General features: G+C 46.8%; 1 protein-coding gene across 1 annotated transcript in view; it reads right to left on the reverse strand.

Annotated features, from left to right (window-relative positions):
- MEGF11 (multiple EGF like domains 11) overlaps positions 1 to 12236 on the reverse strand; it is a 134243-nt gene that overhangs the window by 108734 nt on the left and 13273 nt on the right. The window contains exon 4 of the mRNA XM_025199609.1: positions 9540 to 9752. Within this exon, the coding sequence (XP_025055394.1) occupies positions 9540 to 9752 (213 nt within the window). The remainder of the gene's footprint in view (positions 1 to 9539; positions 9753 to 12236) is intronic.

Genomic DNA, 12236 nt, shown 5'->3' on the forward strand with positions numbered 1-12236 from the left:
CCAATAAATTTCCAGGCTACAGACATTTACACATATGTAATTTAATTTACCACATATAGCAGTAGTTCATAGATTCAGAGATTGTAAGGCCGGAAGGGACCTCAGAAGTTTCATAGATGCTAGGGTCGCAAGGGACCTCAACAGATCATCGAGTTTGACCCCCTGCCTAGGCAGGAAAGAGGTGACCCCAGCCAGATGCCTATCCAGCCTTCTCTTGAAGACCCCTGAAGTAGGGGAGAGCACCACCTCCCTTGGGAGCCCATTCCAAATTTTGGCCATCCTTACCGTGAAGAAGTGTTTCCTGATATCTAGCCTAAATCTGCTCTCTGTCAGTTAGTGACCATTGTTCCTTGTTACCCCAAGAGGCACCCTGGCGAACAGAGTATCTCCAATCCCTTGCTGTGTCCCCCTAATGAATTTGTAGGCGGCCACAAGATCACCTCTAAGCCTTCTCTTGTGGAGGCTGAAGAGATCCAGGTCCCTCCGTCTCTCCTCATAAGGCTTGTCCTGTAAGCCCCTAATGGCCTAACCATATGAGTGGCCTCCTCTGGACCCCCTCAAGTCTATCAAAACTGGATGCGATACTCCAACTGCGGTCTGACCAATGCCGCATAAAGAGGAAGCATCACCTCCTTGGATCTATTCATCATGCATCTGCTGATGCACGATAAAGCGCGGTTAGCTTTGCTGATGATTTCGTCACACTGACAACTCATGTTCTTCTTGGAGTCCACTACGACTCTGAGATCCCTTTCCACTTCTGTGCTGCTGAGGGGGTCACTTCCCAGCCAGTAGACATACTGGATATTTTTGCGCCCTAGATGCAGCACTCTGCACTTGTCCTCGATGTACTGCATCCTATTGCGTACTGCCCACTTTTCTAACCTGTCCAGGTCTGCCTGCAATTGCTCTCTACCCTCCGGTGTGTGCACTTCACCCCACAATTTAGTATCATCCGCAAACGTGGACAGAGTACACTTCACACCCACATCCAAGTCGCTGATGAAGATATTGAAGAGTACAGGTCCAAGGACCGAACCCTGCGGGACCCCACTGCCCACACCCTTCCAGGTCAATACCGACCCGTCTCCTACCACTCTCTGGGTGTGACCGCTAAGCCAATTTGCCACCCACCGGACCGTGTAACCATCTATGTCACAGCCTCTTAATTTATTTATGAGAATGGGGTGAGATACTGTATTGAAGGCCTTGCTAAAATCCAAGATCATTGGGTCCAGCCCCCTGCACCAAGCAGTTCAAGTTGATACAACTTTAGACTCTTTAGTTTCAATTTTAAACGTTTTAGTTTCAAAGTAATGAATAATAAACTCCACTCACAGTCAGAGTGATGGGCACAGTTCCCCCTTCTCAGTTTGAATGTATCCTTTAAGATTACCAATTCACATGACCCTGCCAGACTTGGGGGATTACATGCAAGGAATTTATCTCTGCCAGCCACCAAGTAGAAATGAAGAAACCATTCCTATGTACAAATGCCCCTCCTGGATTGGTAAGAGATTGTGAGACCTTTGAACAAGCCACAGAAGGCAAACTTACTAACATCTGCTTTTCAGACTCCTACTGTTACTGAAAAAGCAACACTTTATGCTCTTACATTATTTTTGGTGCTGCTTAGTATTCTAAGCTGAGTTGTTTCAAATGTTATTACTTAACATGGTCCCGCACATTTAGAAAGAGATGTGGAAAAGAAAGAATGGGCCAAAAGGCATTCTGGAGCCAGGGCCAAGGAGCCACGTGGGGAGAAAGGATGATGTAAACTGCAAGTTGTCTCCCATACACAACCACGGCGTGGTATCAATGCTGATCGGTGCCTGTTACTGTCATTCTGGGAGTCTTCTGTGCTCCAGCGCCCATATTTCACCCATCAACATTTTAGAGTGGTCACTCCCAAACTTCTGAGGCCCTTTGAAAAATGCCATCTCTCAGTTTTCACTTGTTTTTTGACTACAGAAAAACACGAGAGCGATTCTTCAGTTGCAAACAACTTGGAAAGCCCACAACAGGGAAGAATGTTTTGGGGACTCTGGATCCTGTTTGAAATCTCTGGGTTTATCTTGTGAGTCCTGTTTGCACACCTACCACTGCTAAGATTGTGTGACACCCCTAATGCCCTTGAAAGGATTGTAGGGCACCCCAGAGTGCCAGAGCAGCCTGATTCAGAATCACTGCTTTAGGGGGTTGTGAATAAAGGATTGTATTGACAAACTGAACAAGGAAATGAGGTGGGTGGATCTGAAACAGAATTTCTCTGTGGGTTTTTTTTCAGGGAAAACAAAAAAAAAATCATTGCAGCTTGACTCCAAATGAATTTTTAAATTTGTTTTTTGGGGGGGGGGGGGGGGTTTAACCCTGTTTAAGTCCTGCTTTTTAAAATTTCATTCTATTTAGACACGAAAGTATCAGAACATTTTGTTCTAGACATATTGAAACAAATGTCTGACTTTTCTGAAACTCTCTTCATTTTTTTTTGTCAGCTGAAATCGATTTCTTGTGTCAACTGACTGTTTGCTGGGGAAAAAATGCCCAGCTCTAATTATTTTGCTATAGTGAGCATTAGCCCCAAACCTATTAATTATGTAATTTTTTTCCTCTTCTTGATGCCCCTTATCCCTCCCAGGTGCCCTTTAAGAAATGTCCTTCTGCTTTTAATGAGGCACAGTGGGAGTTCGCAAGACCATTGTGCTAGTATTCCAGCCATTACCCTGGACTCCCAGGCCCATTGCAGTGCAATGTGGTTCAAGGGAAAATGTTATAGGACAAATCCCATGGAGATTAGGATTGACATTTTTCACAGGTGGGGCAAAAAGGTTTCCCTTTGTTGGTCTCACCTGTTCCCAGGTGGCCACCACAGCACAGCTCCAAGAGACGGTGCATAGCCACTGTGCGATGCAGAGGAATTGCAGCTCAACAAGTTCCAGGTCTCTCCTTGCTCTCCTTGTGCTCCCAGGCGGATGTAACTGCTGCTCCACTGCCCAGAGCTCCAGTGCTCTGCAAGTCTGGGAGCTCAGGCCAAATTTCCACTCATTCCCTGCCTACTGCACATCTGGTCCCAGTGTCCAGGGGGCCACCACGAACAGAAGGGGTTTCTTACTACCCTGTAACTCCTCTAGGCAGCCAAGTCACAATCTAGCTGTTCTATGACTGGTGAAAGCCCTGTACAAAAGTGTCTTCAGGGTGTGTTGATGCAGGAGTCACTGGGGGATGTTTTTTGGCTCTGCAGGAAGCTGGAGTAGATCATCACACCAGTCTCTTCAGGCTTTAAAGTCTCTGCAAAAGAGTCTATGTAAAAGCTGACCTTGTACTTCATATTGTCTCATCATCCTGCCCTCATAAGAAAAGCCCTACAGCTCAAGCTCACTGTCCAAGGACAGGACTGAATGAGATGACACCGCTAACACATGCCCAAGCAGCAGCCTCTCCCACCCCTTCCCTTGGATGATTTACAATATTATCCCAGACATTTAAAGAATCAAAACAACAAGCCACTGATGTGGATGGGCTTTTTTTTTTTTTTTTTTGGAACTAGGTAGCTGTCAGAAAGCAAATCCCATTAGAAAGCAATGGTCCCAGAAAAGAAAAAATAAAACAGGGGAAACTGTGCTATGTGGGACCAGGTAGAAAATCTGGAAAAAGATCTGTTGGAACATGAAGTGCCTTTGAAGAAGGTCATTTTCTATCAACTCTGACTTTCCTCAGTGCAGAAATGGATAGGGCTCTGATGAATTCATTGAAAAGTGGAAGGCTGAAATACCACAGATGAATGAAAGAGCATTTACAGATCTACAGCTTCCTGATATCTCTTTGTTCCATAACAGCCACGATAAGATGCAAGTAAAAGACAGATTTTATCAATGGAGAGACTGGTCTCATTTATTAAGGACTGTGAGATACCATCTTAGCAGAGGATGCTGGCAGTGAGCTGATGGAGCAGAGATGGAAGAGAAAGCAGAGGAAGCACTGGCTGGACAGCACCCAAGAGCGGATCAGCTATACGCAGTGTAAGCAAACACAAGAGGATGAAAGCTGAAAGATGCCTGGGTTCACTAACACTTTGAGTCTATCTGAAAGCATGTCATCCTCCTCTCCAAACTGTTCATGCTAGTTTGTCCCCTCAAAACTGGAACTTTTAGCCAGTTCAACCCACCTCCCTCCCTCAAAAAACCATCTTTCTAGTCCCTCAAAATGAGCTCTTCTTTCCTATATGGCCGGATCTTTAATTTTTCTCCCAGGAGAGAAGCCCCAGTGATGCCAGCAGGCCACTGGCCAAGTGCTATCCAGCCAGGTCATGCACATGTGCCTGCTGCTCTGCATCACAGCTATCCTCAGGCCCCTCCTGATTGAGATTCCAGCCTTACCCTGCAACGTGGAACTCAGCTCACGCATTAGCTCTCAGCTCACGTCTTAGCTCTGCTGCTGAGTGTGATAGTCTCCATTAGGACACACAAAGTACCAGGGAGCTGCAGGAGCCTCATCCTACCAGGGGCTGAGAGCCCTTGCAGAGGTGCTGCCCACCTTTGGCTGTGTCTATAATATTCAACTGCAGCATCGGGTAGCACCATACCAAAACGCACCGTGCTGCTCTTTGGAAGCTACTTCCCAAACGGGAAGCAGCATCGCCCTCAGTGTGGTACAGTAAGAATTCCCCGCGTCTTCCCCTCCATGCTCAGAGGCAAGTCCCTTCCCTCCCTCCAACACCCAACCACTGCCGCCGCTGTCTCTGGCTGACCTGGAGGCAGGAGCTGGGGGAACTCCCCAGCCACCCCTGCCTGCTCCGGCCAGGCTCAGTGCAGAGTCGGGCACAGGCAGGGATAGCAGCCGCGGCAGGTGCGTTCCCCCTCCCTGCCCGGCCTTCTGTGTTCTCTGCTGGCCTAGGAGCAGGCGCAGGAGAAGAGAACCTGACCACTGCTGCCGCTGTCTCTGGCTGAGCCTGGCTCTGTGTGCAGTCCAGTTGGCATAGGTGCTGACTCACACACCCACCAAAAAAAATTAAAGGGTGCTCAGCACAGACAGAGCCACAATTGCAAACATTAAAAAAACAAACCCCCAAAAACTTGAAGCAGCACATTACTTCAACCCGGCTCTGCAGCATCTGTAAAGACTGTATGCTTCAGTAGGGCTTTTTGTCCCTTTTAGCTTAAGCTGATCCTATCAGCTACGAAATAAAAGTGCCAAAAAAGCCTCACTAAAGCTGGGCTGCTGGGTGGCGCTGTAATGGAGTGGTGAATATGCCCACATGGGCAGGGTGCAACATGGCAGCAGAAAGAGTCCAGCGCTGTTACTGGAGAGCAGACCTATAACTCTGGCTGTCATCACAATCGTAACCTGTAGCTCCTGAAGCGAGCTGAATTTCAGAGAAGTGAAATCTTAGCGCTCTCTGTGGAACTTGAAGCCGGCTATTCCAGATGAAAGATCACCTGTTTGTTTTCCAGACTGAGATGGATAGAGTCTCTCAGACACAGTAGCAGATTTTGCCTGAAGTATTTTTTTCTGCAGGAATTAAGTGGTGCCACTTGCATGCCTAATTGGGCAGCTTGCATTTATATGTTAGCAGGCTGCAAGACAGGCGAGGTAGGTCTGTCATCATCAGCAAGACAGTCAGGTCCCCACTAGTCTGGTTTAAATTGAAGAATGTCCGCATCAAGGGCATATTTGCTTGGGCATCAATTATCCCCACCTCTCTGTGAAGGCTACGAAACCCTGGATTAGCTGTGAATGTTGAACAGGCACAGACAGGAAAACAGGAATCAGAGCAGGAAGGAGAGTGAAAAAAGCCCTTTCATTTAGTAGTGTGAACCCCAGCATTCTCCTACTCTGTCATTTCCTGGCTGAAAGGGATCAGCTCACAGCAGTCTTTGGTTAAATGGCAAGAAAGGGATTGGTGGGATAAAGGAAGTGCCCAATGCTGGATCGTGACAAGCATTTCCTTCAAACAGGAGCTCAGGGCTTGGGCACTGCAGTGGTGAGCAGTACAGCACCTAGCTGCTTAAAGGCCTTGCCCCAGAGTGGAGTCCACAGTCTCTTAGCTCTCAATGCCATGCATGGCGAGGGTGAGGCACCCCAGAAAGGGGTTCCCAACAGTCAGTAGGCTGCCTGGGCAATCGCCTGTGGCTGGTCTGGCCAACTTCTAAGTGGTTGGGGTGCACATTGCAAGGACAACATGCTGTGTGGGTGCTCTCCCAGAGCACCACACCACCTAGGCTGCTCCCTGGCCCACGCTCCCAGCTCCCTGGTTGCAGGCCCCATCATTGCATTGTGGTGCTCAGGCCCCCAGCCCTCTGGGCTGTGCTGTGCCCTGCTGCACCGCACTGTCCCCTGTGGTGGGGGCAGGAACCAGAAGCAGGAGAAGAGAGGGGAGCCTGGAGACCCCAGCTGCTGCCGAAGCTGCAGCAAGCATTCCCGCAGGAACCTGGGGACCACATATTAATCCCGTGTGGGCTTTGAACTGGAGAGCCCTCACCTACGGTGAGTGAGAGGACATGCTGAGGACAAGGCAATTCAAATGCCATCCTGCTCTCTAACTGAGTTGCCAACCCTCACCTACCGGTAAGTGCCTAAGTCTATTCATTCAAGAGCAGCTCACGAGCTGGAGGAAGAGGAGATGCTGATGGTGCAAGAGCCTGGTGGTCAGAGCAATTGCCCAGGAAATGGGAGACACAGGTCCATGTCTCTCCACTACTGATGGGGGTTTGAACCCACATCTTCCACTCCTATTTGGGAGAGGGGAGCGATCATGCTCTCCGCTCCGCTCCTCCCTCCTGGGGCTGTTCCACCTGGCATGGAATAACGAAACATTTCTTTGGCACAAGGGAGGAAAAAGAGTCCCTGCTTAGAGAGCACTGCAAGTACCGCACGTTAGACAGTCACTGGATCGAAGACGTTTGCAATCCTTGGATCAAGGACTGGAACTCAGGCCCTGCTCCTGCAGCCTCTAGGCTGGAGAGTCTGGTTCTTGTTCTCTTTTCGCCTCTGGCCTGGTGAGTTTTTAACTCCCTTCTGCAGAATGCAATTGCTTATTGCCTGGTAGGGAATGCACTCTCCTACCAAGGGGGAAATGTGGGCTTGAATCCCCTCAAGCAGAGGAGGGACTTGAACCTGGGACTCCTACATCTTGGGCGAGCTGCCTCTACTGCAGAAAGGGGGCACCTCCGTCAGCCCTTCCTCCTTTGCCTGTGGCTGCCAAATCATTTTGAAAGACCACGCTTGCTGCCATTGGGTTTTGGGCAGAGCCGCATCCTGAAGGCATGTGTTAGGCTGTGCTCAGAGCTCACGTACGCAGAAGAACACCTACTCTGGGGAGAGCGACGGGGTTGAGCCGAGAGACCAGCAACTGAGCTGCTCAGTCCTGTTGAAACAGATTTTGGGCACATGAAAAAGCACAATTTAAGGCTTCAGGGGAATTTTATAATGTGAAAACTTAGGCGTGAGTAGGGTTTGTGCAGCAGTGCTGAGGACTGCACATCTGGATAGATTTACAGTTTACTGCAGGATGAAAGGGCACAACTGTGCCTGAGCTGCTCTGTGGTACTGCCTGTGTGCACGCACTCACTCCACAATCCATGGAAGCTAACTCATGGTATCTTACCTCTTCCATTACGGGCTAAGCCTCCTACTTGCACCCCCAGGTAGTTATCATGGAGAAGCTCCCATGCAGTAAAGCCCCACTTCCTTTTAGCTCTTTGTTTGAAATGAATGCAATTGACTTTGCCTTGAGGTTTTGATGTGGGCAAACATTCTGGGATTCAGTTAAATAATTCCCTTTAATACAAGCATCATGTCGCTTGTGTGTCCACGCTCTTTGGTGCCTAAATGGAGCCTACCCTTTTGTGGATCTAGCCCCTAGTGACTGGAACCTTGCCAGACTGGTTCCTGAAAGAAGCAAAAGGGAATAAAATATTGAGATCTGACCTTTCCAGTGAGGCTTATTCCATTTTAGGTACACTTCCCTGATATTTATTTTCCTGAATATTTTACGCATGCACATACTGAATGAAGAGCAAAAATAGGCCCCTACGAGAAGAGGAGATATGTCTATTTTGACAATGTTGACTTCGTTGCAGAGCTGTATACTGACTTGGGGATATTGATTTCAGTCTATTTATACATCTGCCTCAAGTGTTTTCAACAAGGTAATTTGCCATGAAACATAAACTGAAGCAAATTAGGTTTCATTTTGAAAGTCTTCTTGAAGTCCATAGATTCAACATGAAATTCCATGTCGTAAAAAAGATTCAGAGAGATGGAGGCTAGTAACATATCCATATTTTTTAACTTTAGTCGGTAACTGTTTTTTAAACAAGACTATATATGTTTTTTGAAATAATCTAAAAGTGAAATGACTACTGTAAGGGGTAGAGAGAAGTAGTATGCCACGTTAGTTTGAAGTCAGGCAGAGATCAGGGTGGCACCTTAGAGACTGATCCCTTCAGAGGACCATGAGTTTTAGTAGGTGACGCCTACTTTGTCACATGCTATGTAGGTCATAAGGGGTAGGTATGTACATACAAGGCCTCGTATTATGACCCTTTTTTGAGAGCAATCCTTGCTTACGTGAGTAAAGGTTATAGGGCCAGGCCATAGGTGTGTGTGTGTGCAAGACTTCAATGGAATTACTCACATGTTTAAACTTAGATACATAGATTTCATAGATTTCATAGACATCAGGGCTGGAAGGGACCTCGGAAGATCATCGAGTCCAGCCCCCCGCCCAAAGGGCAGGAAGTCAGCTGGGGTCATAGGATCCCAGCAAGATAAGCATCCAGTTTGCTCTTGAAGGTGTTCAATGACGGCGCTTGAACCACCTCCGGTGGCAGGCTGTTCCAGACCTTGGGGGCTCGGACAGTAAAGAAATTCTTCCTTATGTCCAGCCTGAAACGATCTTGAAGTAGTTTGTGACCATTCGACCTTGTCATCCCTTGGGGCGCTCTGGTGAACAGACGATCCCCCAGATGCTGGTGGTCACCCCTGATAAACTTGTGGGTGGCCATCAGATCACCCCTGAGCCTGCACTTTTCCAGGCTGAAGAGCCCCAGGGCTCTCAGCCTGTCATCGTAGGGTCTGCTTCCCTGACCTCTGATCATGCGCGTGGCTCTTCTCTGCACTCTCTCAAGCTTCTCCACATCCTTTTTGAATTGTGGAGCCCAAAACTGGACACAGTACTCCAGCTGCAGCCTCACTAAGGCCGAGTACAGGGGGAGAATGACGTCCCGGGATTTGCTTGAGAAGCATCTATGGATGCAAGCCAGCGTTTTGGTCGCTTTACTAGCCGCCGCATCGCATTGCAGGCTCATGTTCATCTTGTGGTCAATGATGACCCCCAAGTCTCAAACATACTGAAGTAGTTTGCTGAACTGGTTCCAACCCTATCATCATTTAAATGAAAGGCAATAATTCAAAGGAGATGGACTAGGCCTTAATTAAAATTACAAGGAGAAAGGGGTGGGCTCATATGCAAATTTTCTCTGTGCATTTTTACTTGTGTGTACCAGTTCCTGTACTGGTATAAAATATGATGTACTTACCTGAGAGTGTTGGTTATGTGACAAGGACATTTCTTGCTGCATTTCAGGCCATAAAGCCCTTCTGGACACATCCTTTCCTGGCAATGAATCCCTCTAAATCCAGGGTCACACATACATGCTCCATTTATATGGTAACACTTTGCCCCATTTTGACAGTTGCATTTTTGAGTGCACTGAAAGCCATACATCCCGACGGGACACTCTTCCTGACACCTGCAAAGAAATATGGGAGGCACAATGAAGTCAAATGCTAAATATAGTCTAGTCAGTTTATGACTTTTCCTGGGAATGCTTTTGCTGATGTATTAAGCATAAAATCATAGGTCATTTATTTAAGTAATGTACCAAACTGATGAAATCATGGAGGTGATGTGTTATCTTAGGCATGTACATTTCTGTTAACCCAAAGTGTATTAATCTCTGTCCAATTACATCTTGCAATATTTCCATTAGTCAAAATTATATTAGTTAACAAAGTGACTGCAGTGTCACTCCCTAAATAATTTCACATATGTATTTCGAAAGACACTTGTTCAGATTACTTTTTGCCTCATTGTAGGACCTTAGATGACTACCCTACCTTCTGGTGGTTAAAAGAGAACTGCATGCAATTAAACAATATTAAATAAGATGATCTGTGACAGAATGATTTTTCTTTCTCTTAATGCTATAGTTGCATCTCTTTTATGCCAGTAGGAAAACTGGCTCCTTGTCTCATTACATACATTCTGGGTAAATGCAGAACTGTCCTTTTACTACTAGACTGATGGTCACCAGTACAACATCTTAGGATAGGTAGTTTCTACCCTAATTTGTGTATTTCTGTCTCCAGAACTACAAACATTTATCATACACAGACAAATGGAATGGGAGATGGATTTTTTTTCACCACATCTTAATCACAATATTTAAAATTTTCCCCTCTTGAATGCAATCTTGGTGAAATATATTCCAAATGGTCCATTCCCTTTTTCTGTAAAAGCAGTTTAAGGCTGTGTGTAGACGAAACAACAGGCATATGTGCACGAAAATTTAGAGTGGGCTAAATCCTTTTGCACTGCTTTAACAGTGTCAGCATTTGCACACATTGGTGGCATATTGCACATTAATTACAGCCACTGTAGCAAATTCGGTGGCGTAATGCGCAAAAACTCCAAGGAGTTTTAGTTTGTTGCCCTACAACTGTGGAGCAAAGCACCAGGCTCCGTGCAGCTCAAGGGCTCTGCAGGAAGCCCGCGCAGGCAGCCTGGCAGCAGCCCAGGAAAGCAGGCTCCACCCAAGAGAGGAAAAAAAAAAGCAGCAAGCATGATCTTTTTTTTCCCCCATAGCCTGCCTGCCTGCCTGAGCTCCGCGGGACCCGGTGCTTCCCTCCACAGCTGCGGTGCCTCCTGGGACTGCCAGAGCCAGGTGTCTGCGGGTGGGTGCCGCCTGAGTGAGGGCTGCCACTGCCGCAGAGGGAAGCACCAGCACCCCCCATTCCCCGCAGCCCAGGGACCACTCGTCCCACTGGCAGCTCGCCCTCCTTTCCCTGCCGCCAGAGAGGCAGGTAAGTCGGGTGTGCGCGTGACACGGGGGTTTAATAGGCCCTAAATGGAAGCAGTGTTTTTAAAAACCCACCGTATCAATTTAGGGCCCCCATTTGGTCTACACACGCTCTAAGTGATCGGAGTAGGTCCCAACGGAAGAGGCCAACTAAAGTCCCAAAGAATGGAACTGCTGCACAATTCTCCGGCTTCCGAATACTGCCAGGTGTCACTACCTCAGTTTACATGATCCACCACGGAGAACAGCTATGCTTTTCCAGTTGGAAAAAAAACAACACCACCCTTATCTCCTAGCTACCAGATATTGGAAATTGCCTATCAGCATTAATTTAATCCCACACATTGATTAAAGTGTATACTGTAAATGCAGCGGATAGAACCAATTGTTAAATGTCTTTTTGCAGGTCATTTCACAGCTGGCAGGTGAGAGTTAGTACGATGCTCAGTAATAAAAGATTAATGTGCAATGCAAGCCTGGTGAATTGCAAGGAAAATGCTCAGTACATAAGAGGAGAAATTACTGTTGCAGCCTCAGATGAATAGTTTCCCCAAAAATAAATAAATAAAAGTCAAAGGCATAAGCTAGCGACTTAATTGCAGCAGACATCAGCATGGCTGCCAGTTGCATAATTCAAGTTCAGGAGTTCACTGGGGATCCAAAGATAGAGGAGCATGTCAGAAATGGCAGTGAATGAGCCCAGAGTCACTCTGAGCATGGCACTGGGTTCTAGCCCTGCTATCCTCAGTGGTCCAACTGCAAATGCAGTAGCCAACAAGGAATGCAAAGGAAAGCAACTGAAACACTTAAAGCAAACGAAATGCAATGAAGAACATATTAAGATATCTTATGTCTCCATTACCACATGCAGCTCTACTAGTTAGCAGGAGAGTACTGTACTCAACAAGATGAATACTTAGTCAATAGTGTACTATATCATTCTATATTTATAGAAGATGAAGCATTACATAGCAGGGGAAAAAGCATCTGGAAATGAAATATTGACGACCTAATCCATTTACATAATTAGCCTTTTTTTCTACTAACAATTTAACCAACTTATTTATTTGGAGATCAAGCAGCTACTGCTAATGAATTTTATACAAAGAATACTAATAACGACTCCTCTGGAACATAAGAATAATCACAGCAGGA

The sequence above is a fragment of the Alligator sinensis genome, unplaced genomic scaffold (genome assembly GCF_000455745.1).
Source record: "Alligator sinensis unplaced genomic scaffold, ASM45574v1 scaffold210_2, whole genome shotgun sequence".
Taxonomy (NCBI): Eukaryota; Metazoa; Chordata; order Crocodylia; family Alligatoridae; genus Alligator; species Alligator sinensis.